This window comes from Aulonocara stuartgranti (genome assembly GCF_965226115.1).
Source record: "Aulonocara stuartgranti genome assembly, chromosome: 12".
Classification (NCBI taxonomy): Eukaryota; Metazoa; Chordata; class Actinopteri; order Cichliformes; family Cichlidae; genus Aulonocara; species Aulonocara stuartgranti.
In genome coordinates, this window is record NC_138948.1 from 14,462,916 (window position 1) to 14,473,674 (window position 10,759).

The window sequence follows — 10,759 nt, forward strand, 5'->3', positions numbered from 1 at the left end:
CTCCGACTTTTCCACTCGCCTTTTTCTCCCTCCTCGCGCTCACAGAAACATATAGAGTGTGGCAGTCCATTCTCCCTGCAGCACGGACTACACTGCCCATGAGGCTACATTCTTTAGAGCTATACCTGTAGCATTCTGCCTGTTAGCTTAGCACAACAACAACAACAACAACAAAAAGCTCTCTCTCACCCAGGAAACACACAGAGAGAGAGAGCGTCACCCTGTAACCATGGCAACCGTAACGCTGCCGCCTGGAACAACAGAACGTAGCTGTCAAACAAAACCAAACAGTCCTGACCCGCCACAATATGAAACAGGAAAGTGCCGCCGTGTAATCCATTTACAATGGGCAAAAAAGTATTTAGTCAGCCACCGATTGTGCAAGTTCCCCCACCTAAAATGATGACAGAGGTCAGTAATTTGCACCAGAGGTACACTTCAACTGTGAGAGACAGAATGTGAAAAAAAAATCCATGAATCCACATGGTAGGATTTGTCAAGAATTTATTCGTAAATCAGGGTGGAAAATAAGTATTTGGTCAATAACAAAAATACAACTCAATACTTTGTAACATAACCTTTGTTGGCAATAACAGAGGTCAAACGTTTACTATAGGTCTTTACCAGGTTTGCACACACAGTAGCTGGTATTTTGGCCCATTCCTCCATGCAGATCTTCTCGAGAGCAGTGATGTTTTGGGGCTGTCGCCGAGCAACACGGACTTTCAACTCCCGCCACAGATTTTCTATGGGGTTGAGGTCTGGAGACTGGCTAGGCCACTCCAGGACTTTCAAATGCTTCTTACGGAGCCACTCCTTTGTTGCCCGGGCGGTGTGTTTTGGATCATTGTCATGTTGGAAGACCCAGCCTTGTTTCATCTTCAAAGTTCTCACTGATGGAAGGAGGTTTTGGCTCAAAATCTCACGATAAATGGCCCCATTCATTCTGTCCTTAACACGGATCAGTCGTCCTGTCCCCTTGGCAGAAAAACAGCCCCATAGCATGATGTTTCCACCCCCATGCTTCACAGTAGGTATGGTGTTCTTGGGATGCAACTCAGTACTCAACTCTTCCTCCAAACATGACGAGTTGAGTTTATACCAAAAAGTTCTACTTTGGTTTCATCTGACCACATGACATTCTCCCAATCCTCTGCTGTATCATCCATGTGCTCTCTGGCAAACTTCAGACGGGCCTGGACATGCACTGGCTTCAGCAGCGGAACAGGTCTGGCACTGCGGGATTTGATTCCCTGCCGTTGTAGTGTGTTACTGATGGTGACCTTTGTTACTTTGGTCCCAGCTCTCTGCAGGTCATTCACCAGGTCCCCCCGTGTGGTTCTGGGATCTTTGCTCACCATTCTCATGATCATTTTGACCCCACGGGATGAGATCTTGCGTGGAGCCCCAGATCGAGGGAGATTATCAGTGGTCTTGTATGTCTTCCATTTTCTGATGATTGCTCCCACAGTTGATTTTTTTCACACCAAGCTGCTTGCCTATTGTAGATTCACTCTTCCCAGTCTGGTGCAGGTCTACAATACTTTTCCTGGTGTCCTTCGAAAGCTCTTTGGTCTTGGCCATGGCGGAGTTTGGAGTCTGACTGTTTGAGGCTGTGGACAGGTGTCTTTTATACAGATGAGTTCAAACAGGTGCCATTCATACAGGTAACGAGTGGGGGACAGAAAAGCTTCTTACAGAAGACGTTACAGGTCTGTGAGAGCCAGAGATTTTCCTTGTTTGAGGTGACCAAATACTTATTTTCCACCCTAATTTACGAATAAATTCTTTACAAATCCTACCATGTGAATTCATGGATTTTTTTTTCACATTCTGTCTCTCACAGTTGAAGTGTACCTCTGGTGCAAATTACTGACCTCTGTCATCATTTTAGGTGGGGGAACTTGCACAATCGGTGGCTGACTAAATACTTTTTTGCCCCACTGTATTTCAACAAAGTAACTGTATTCTAAATACCACCTTTTAAAACGGTAACTGTAACGGAATACAGTTACTCATATTTTGTATTTTAAATACGTAACGGCGGTACCTGTATTCCGTTACTCCCCAACACTGCCTGTGAATCACCAGGGCTATGGGTTATGGAGCATTTGGCTGAATGTGAGCAGAGAATATAGCCCTGTGCACTTCAGAATTCATCCCGCTACTTCTGTCAGCATTCACCTCACCAACTAACGCTTCCACTGGCAGCCATACATGCTCATGCCATAACATTGCCTCCACTATAATTGACAGATAATGTTTGACAGCTTCAGATCATGAGCTGTTCCTAACCCTCTGAATACTTTTCTCTTCCTACCAGAATGGTGTGAGATAATCTAAATTTAATCTCTTCAAAGATTTATTTGTTTTTTCAGAACTGTGCAGACTCTCTTCGATATTTATTGGTAAAGTCTAATCTGGCCTTCCTGCTTGTGATTGTGCAACTTGTCATAAATCTTCTCTATTCATATTTATGGAAGCATTGCTTGAGAGAAAATGCATTAGAGTTTGCATTAGAGAAAATGATGCACCTACATCCTCAAGAGTGTTTATCTAAGGAGAGAACTGGCCATGAAACTGATTGTCACTCCAATGTCTGGAGGACTATTCCTAAATAGTTCATAAAATATTTTTTAAACCCTGTGAAGTAAATTCTGCAGTTTACTCAGAATTTGCAAAATTATATATTATATCACTGTCCAAATACTTACAGACCTGAATGTAAGCTGTAACCATTGGTTGGGTAAATTAAATACCGCATCCAACCAGTAAAAAGGTGGACTTTCTTTCTTTTCTTTTCTTTTTTTTTTTTTAGCCCAGAAGATTTTATAATCCTGTTTGTGGACTGTAAGAAAATCTGACGATCACAAGAGGCGATAGAAGATATGGACATAAGTAATGCATAGTATCTTTAATAAAGCCGATAATGCTCATCTGTACTTTATTGTCCATTGATTTCTTTTCATGCATGATTCTGCTCCAAATTGTTTTTAAAATAAGAGCAGAAACTAAAACCTTTAAAACCAAATACACTCCGCGCACAGACACATGCTGACCTAGCACATATATTCACACAAACACAGCATCCTCCTTGGCTCAACATGTCCAGGAGGGATAGCAATTCAAGTGTTGTCCTAAATAGTGATGTTATGATTTAAAGCTAAGTGTGGTAGGAAATCGATTGCCTCAAGCTGTGTCTCTGCTGCTGGAATCATTTTTGTACCCCATGTTGCCACTTCTTCACTCTTTACTACTTTGCTTCATTTAACAGTTAGTTGACTTACAGGAGTTTATTGCAATGATTTTGTGTGAGTAATTCTTATCACCTCTGTTCCCACTGTTGCTTTACATGCTGCCATGACAAAGGTCTCCACACTAGCTTTGAGTATTTTTCTCATCTTATCAGTTAAATCCTTCTTTAAAAATGAGGAAGTAAAAAAACAATAATTGCCCATTCATTTACCAATGAAACACAATGACTCCTGAATTATTCAATCATTTAATGGGAGCATAAAATCATTACCTTTGGCATTACCTAATGACAGCAATACCAGTGATGGCAATTATTTTTCAGCAACCAAATTGAAATTCTTTTATGGTCCTCCTGTGAGCTTTTGTCTGAAAACATCTCAAAAGCTACTTCTTGTAATTGCTGCAGTATATTGACAGGATGCTGGATAAGCTGTTGTTTATTTGTTGGAAGGTCAGGTGCTAATTTCTCCTCCTTTTCTCTTGTATTTGTCTAAAACGTTAAGCTGACCGAGAGAGTGTGCCTTAGTGTTGTTGCATGACATTCAGCCCACGTCTCGCCAGACAGCACATGGGGAAGACTACCGGCTTCTTAATGACTAACTTGCATCAATCTGGTTAATGATGGTGCTGGCTTTGAAGACTGTGAAGAAAGGTGACTCAACATTTTTATAACAAAAGGCTGCTTTGCAAATGGAGGCACGGTTGGTTATTCATTAGTATAGTGTGGCTATTATAAATGAAATCAGCTCCTAGTTCATTTTAAAATGTGCTTACCCAAGCCATTATGTGGCAAGCTTTTTTGCATTGTAAAGCAAACAGGGAGTTTCACATTGACATAGCACAGCACCTATCATACGAGTACATTAGTGCTGCATCTTATCTTATACCCTTTGGCACATTTTGACAATTTTTTAATTTGCCCTAATCACTAGCGACATGTGTCACAATTAGAGATACATGTCAGTGTCTGTGTTATCCATAGACCCCTGTTCCTTGTGACATTCCATCTGTCTTGCTAATACTGGAGTGAGATATCTTCCTCCTGCCCTGTTACTGTGTGTATAGTTCTAATGAGCTGAGAGTCCTGACAGGCTTAGCCTGAATGTGAATATGACTTAGTCTGTCAGGCCCTGCTTAGGGAAGTAACAGGGCCAGCCTCGAAGAGTGTGCGTGTCTATATAAAGTATTTTTGCGTTGTTTGCATAAATAGTGGCATAGGATAATGGCATTTTGCCCTGCATCAGTTTTTAATAGCTATCATATAAACGGTACAGTACGAACCCCTACTTAAGCTGTCATCTTAGACATGTGTTGAGAAGTTGCAGTCTGCTAACTGACGATAATGTCACATTCAATTTGAAAAGACAAATTTGACACATTTTATAAAATAGCTTGTAGTACACACAAAAGAATGCACAAGTATATGAAGTTAGCCTAAAAGCTTAAGAATAGAATAGCAAGAACAGTAATATGTTTTTGTTAGGTTGTTTAATTAAAAAAAATTTACTCATTAATATACATTGTTTAGTGTGTAATTATATCTTCCAACAAACCAATGCCTTCTCATAAACGAATAAATTAATCTATTAAAAATACACAGGAGTGGGCGCCAGATTGTGGAAGCCACCATGTTGCCTCACCATCTTAAAAACATGTAGATGGGCTACATACGGCCACATAAGTGGTAGACCTTATAAATAGCTCTTTTTAACTGTACCATTTAGCATTTGTACATCTCTTTCTCTCTATTTATGTCTTTCTTCTCTTCTTAATTTGCCTCCTCCACCATTCTTTTCTCTCCGACCTCATTTCCACCTGTTCCTCCCAAACTCAAACCTCATGTCCAGAAACGAAGTCAGGTCTTTAACACAAACATAAATATGCTGATTTATTCCTGATTGTCATACTTTTGGTCAGCAGATTAGACATTCGACTTTTCCATCTCCAGATATCTGACAATGAACCTGCTAAGTAAAATTACTACCTGGTTAGAAGCTATTATTATGTAGGCTTGAGGGTCCTTAAAATCACACTTCACCTCTAGTAACCAGTTTGAATACATCCAAATATAGAATGAGAGTTTATGCACAAAGTGTCCAAGTCCAACTATGTTAGATCCACTTTCAATAACAACAAAAAAGTTCAGGATATCCTCAACAACTCACCTGAGTATCGCTCTTATAGGATATAAGTGATTTTTATTGACTCATAGACTTCTATCAGACTACTTTGACAAAGTTTAACATGTGTTTTAGACATGGACACATATTTGTCTGACAGATGAACAGGAGGGGTAAGAAAACAGAATTCACTTGACTACAATCTATTGATACCTAGTGGTGAGATCTTACACATCACAGTAATCCGACATCATCCAGACTTGTGCTTGCTGGAAGGTTAAAGACTGGCTAATGTCCACTCTTATTAGCTTTGTGGCATGCACCTGTTATGAGCAGTGTCTGGAAACTTGGCTACAGTGCATGTGTGAAAAGGGTTTTCGCTTATAAAAGAAGGAAAGCTATTAATGGGTCTTCTTTTGGCTACTTTTCGGTAGACAGAACATTAGTCAAATTTTCTTTAAATATTCACATTTACTGTATTTTTCCCTTCGGCATGTAAGTTTGATGGGATTTAACATGGTTATTTTCGGTTCTGTTTTGCAGGGCCAATGCCTTTGGCTGTTACTGTATTTCATTACAATCAGATATTGACATCTCCAAGGGCCTCATTTATGAGTGCACTGTGTGCGCAAATTGTGTTGGCTTGTTTCGAAGCCTGGAGTCTGTTTATCAATTTTTATGTGTCTATTCACAAATTCTCAAAGTGCACATTCACAAATTCCTAAATGTAGACAAGTGTGCATAAGTACAATGTAAAATCATCACAGCAACCACTATTTTGAACGTTATAGCAAAATTCATATTTTAATCAATAACACAGTAATCTGTTAAAAATGATGCACCAATTAAAATAAAACTGCTTACTGCTTTGTAGTAGTCCAGCTTCAGATAGCTGAGGACCGCTCTCTGAGGCCTTTCCTAGATGTGTCACCAATAATTGCAGCTATTTTGTCATCTGTTGAATGGATGACACTAAAGTGGTACTCTGGCCCTCTGCCTGTGGCACTGATGTGTTTTTCTGGAGGTTGTCTCTTCTGGGTCCTTTTTGATAAATGAGGACCCCACATCCTTGACTGTGACCCAGTGACCGGACGCCATAAGGCTCAAACCTGTCTATCACAGAAGTGCTCATTCTGCCTGTTTTGTGTTTGTCTCATCACCCTCTCTCATCTCTCTCCCTCTAAATGTCCCATCTTTTTCCCTTACCCCCCTTATTCCTCTCGCTCATTTCTATCCTCTTTCTCTCGTTTTTTTTGCCAGGCTGTGTTTGATGTCGATAAGACAAAAGGTCTGACCCTGGTAGAAATATGGGAGGGACTTACTCCCGAAGATATCAAGGGATGCACTGGCACAGATTTTGAGGTGAGTAATGTAACAGTTAGGCTACTAGCACTATGAAGTGTTTTTGGACTTGGGTTTATTAAACATGAAACTTCTACTTGTCCTCTGTCTAATTTTTTCTAGGTGTCTCCCAACCTGAAGCCTATGCAGCAAATTTAGAGGAGCTTCCACTGGCCTCAGAGATGTGTTTTTGGTTTGTCACTTCATTTCTCTGTGATAAACATCAGGTTATTTAACAGCCTGAAATGGGTCAAATAAGCTTTTAAAAAACATACCTGGTTCAGCCAGTGTTTTCTTGGCAATCAGCATGCAGCTGTCAAATATTTACCTCTGTATTATTAACTAAATTTGATTAACAGAAGTCCCTTTACACTGTTATTTTCGTGCTCTTAGAAGGAATGAAGAAAATTGCATTGTTACCTATTACACATTTAAGTTATTAATTTTTTTTTTTTTACTTACGCGAGTCTTTTACGCAATCATCAGTTTGAAAATTGCTTTAAAAATATTGATATTATTTTGTTTTTTCCAACTTTACTATTATTTTTAAAAGAAATGATGCAAAAACTCTTTTGAATCAGATTTTCTGGGAAATAAATAAGAAAGGTCAAATATTTGAACCGTGAGACAATTTCCAGTGTTTTGGCTCTCGACACTATAACAGTAGATGTTAAAAGTAGCAATCGGTGTGCAGTTAAGTGGAAACAAGCAGTAATTCAAGAATCACAATATATAATATGAAACATTGCAACTTTTTATATCAGCTCCAGACCTCTCCCGCCTGCTTCATTGGTGAAGGAACAACAGTGGAATATGCGACACCATTTATTATTTGGTTGAACGACTACATATTATCCAACTGTAACTTGAATATGATTGATAAGCTGAAAGGCATGCCTGTGTCTCACTGAAATGTAATGAATGAAAACCAATGTCCTATAGGTCAAGTGAGTATTCATTTATCGTAGAACAAATATGTATGGAGTTGTTTTAAATTGTGCTGTGACATGAAACGGAAAAAAAAGTTCGTAGATGAGGCTTCCAGTGTTGAATATGTTTTGTCTTTTTTTTTTTTTAATAATGAAGATGATGAGCCATTATTTTACTATCAACCTCTGCCGTAATGTAGACTTGTCTATTTTTCTCAACTTCAGGTGTTTTGAAGCAGGTGGGCTTGTCAGATATTTCAACCAGAAAACATGAAGCCTTAATAATTTTTACAGAGACATTTGCTGTTCAGATGCAATTGTGTGTAAAATAAAATACAACTGGCGTGCAGAGTGAAGCAAACTACGTTTTTCTTTCTTTTTGAATAAGAATCTTGAAACCAGCAGATGTGTTTTCAAGTGATTTAGCTCATCGAGAGTTTTTGACGCACTACAGGTTAAAGCTTTGTGTGTATGGATGGTGGGCTTAATGTTTACATTCTCGATTTGATTTTTCCACTCGGGCAGAGAGGTGCTGGCATAACCAGAGGCCCGTTACATAACCTGCGAATTCAGCCAGTAGGCTTTTGGGTTCAAGGAGATCAACTGGGTTGGATCATCAAGCAGAAAAATGGAAGAAAGTGACAGGGGCTCCAGCCACCGGCTGTTGATGTTAATCCAGCACACTCCTTCATGAGTCAGACCAAAGCAATACTCCATAAGCCCTTGTAACCTAGTTCTCATACTTGTACTTGAATTCACTGAAGAGGGAATTTGAAGAACGCAGCGGGTTTTAGTAGGAACATGTTTCTGAAAAATACAAATGGATGACCTTGCTTTTGAGGTTTTCAAAAGGGGATATTAAAATGGGTTTTCAAGATTTAGTTAAAGATAAGATAAGATAACCTTTATTAGTCCCACACGTGGGAAATTTGTTTTGTCACAGCAGGAAGTGGACAGTGCAAAAGTTATGAGGCAAAAATTAGAATACAATAAGAATAAATACAGTACACAACTGTACAGAATAGAATAAAATAAAATACTATATACAGTAGAATAAAATAAAATAAATATACAATAAGATAAAAATAGAATACAAATACAAATACTATATACAACTGAGTAAAAATACAACGATGACAGAAAGGATTATTGCACTTAGTATTATTGCATATGTATGGATGTGTGTGCTTGATCAGTTAAAGTCTTTATTATGGAGTCTGACAGCAGTGGGGAGGAAAGACCTGCGAAATCTCTCCGTCCCACACCGTGGGTGCCGCAGTCTCCCACTGAAGGAGCTGCTCAGTGCTGTCACAGTCTGCTGCATGGGGTGGGAGATGTTGTCCATCAGGGATGACAGCTTAGCCGCCGTTCTCCTGTCACTCACCACCTCCACTGGGTCCAGAGGGCATCCTAGAACAGAGCTGGCCCTTCGGATCACCCTGTTCAGTCTCTTCCTGTCCCCAGCAGAGATGCTGCCGCCCCAGCAGACCACGCCATAAAAGATAGCAGAAGCCACAACAGAGTCATAGAATTTCTTCAGGAGTGGGCCCTCCACTCCAAACGACCCGAGTCTCCGCAGCAGGTACAGCCTGCTCTGCCCTTTCCTGTAGAGGGCGTCTGAGTTATGAGTCCAGTCCAGTCTATTGTTCAGATGAACACCAAGGTACCTGTAGCTGTCCACAGCCTCAATGTCCATACCTTGGATGTTCAGTGGTTGCAGTGGAGAATGCTTGTGCCTGCGGAAGTCTACCACCAGTTCCTTGGTTTTACTGGCGTTGATCTGGAGGTAGTTCAGCTGGCACCAGTCCACAAAGTCTTGGGTCAGACCTCTGTACTCCTTGTCGTCCCCATCAGTGATGAGGCCGACTATTGCAGAGTCATCAGAGAACTTCTGCAGGAAGCACTGGGTGGAATTGTGGGAGAAGTCTGCAGTGTAGATGGTGAAGAGGAACGGAGCCAGAACCGTTCCCTGTGGGGCCCCCGTACTGCAGACGACCCTGTCCGACACACAGCCCTGAGTCCTCACATACTGTGGTCGGTCGGTGAGGTAGTCCAGGATCCAGGTAGTGAGGTGATGGTCCACTCCAGAGTTCACCAGCTTGTCCTTTAGAACCGAGGGAAGAATGGTGTTGAAGGCACTGGAGAAATCAAAGAACATGATTCTCACAGTGCTTCCAGCGGTCTCCAGGTGAGCAAGGGAACGATGTAGGAGGTGAATGACGGCATCATCATTAAAGGGACAGAAGTCCTTTTTTAAGGTTCAGGTTTGTGGCAACCAACCCGGTTTGTGGCAACCAACCCGAAATATTGTTGAAAGCTGACTCTGACATTAACAGCTGTCATGAATTAGACATTTTATTTTATATGATGGCAATTCAGATCCCTTTTTTTCTTTTTAAATATGTATATTGTTCATTTGAACACTGGGTTTAAGGTCAACCAAGGCAAAGCCTATTATTTGAGAGACCTATGTTTATATTGGGAGACATGGCAGTGATTAGTGATTATGCACAGTATTTATGACAATATTGATCTTTTTTCTGTGCTTTTGCTGGCAATGGTTTGATAAACCGTTCCTCTCGTGACACTCCTCCAAACACATAATTGTAGAAAACACAACCAGATGGGAAAACGACAACAACAAAAAAACCTGATTTTGGCAGAGAAGTCAGTCATCTACTTTGCTGTCATTTAGGTAATAAATTCCGTGGAGTGTCTGGACATGATACAGACCATGAAAGAAAAGGTTTTGTATATTCTCCATCTTTATACCATTACAACCTATTTTCTGAATGACTCGTGTTAAGCTGGCCAGCCAGCTGATTGTAATCACACTGATTATGCAGAATGGGTCATTTTCATATAGCTTTCAGTGATTCAAGTGCATGACCTTAGCTCAGACATAGGTTAACTAGGAATTAGAATTTAATCTGTGACCATCTTATGTTAAAACCCTACACTAACTGAACCTTTTTGGATAATGCACATATCCAGTCCTCTAAAAAGATGGCTTTAAATGTCCAAAATGTTCTAACCTCAGTAAAAGCATGTCTTGAATTATGGAATCAGCTTGGCAGACCTTTTTACATAGGCTATTCATATCCAACTATGTGG

The 10,759-nt window shown here is 40.2% G+C and overlaps 1 protein-coding gene across 1 annotated transcript in view; it reads left to right on the plus strand.

Moving 5' to 3' along the window:
- Positions 1-8,006, plus strand: part of oxct1a (3-oxoacid CoA transferase 1a) — a 52,657-nt gene extending 44,651 nt beyond the window's left edge. The window contains exons 16-17 of the mRNA XM_082554400.1: positions 6,636-6,737; positions 6,840-8,006. Of these exons, the coding sequence (XP_082410526.1) occupies positions 6,636-6,737; positions 6,840-6,875 (138 nt within the window). The 3' untranslated portion in view covers positions 6,876-8,006. The remainder of the gene's footprint in view (positions 1-6,635; positions 6,738-6,839) is intronic.
- Positions 8,007-10,759: the final 2,753 nt, after the last annotated feature.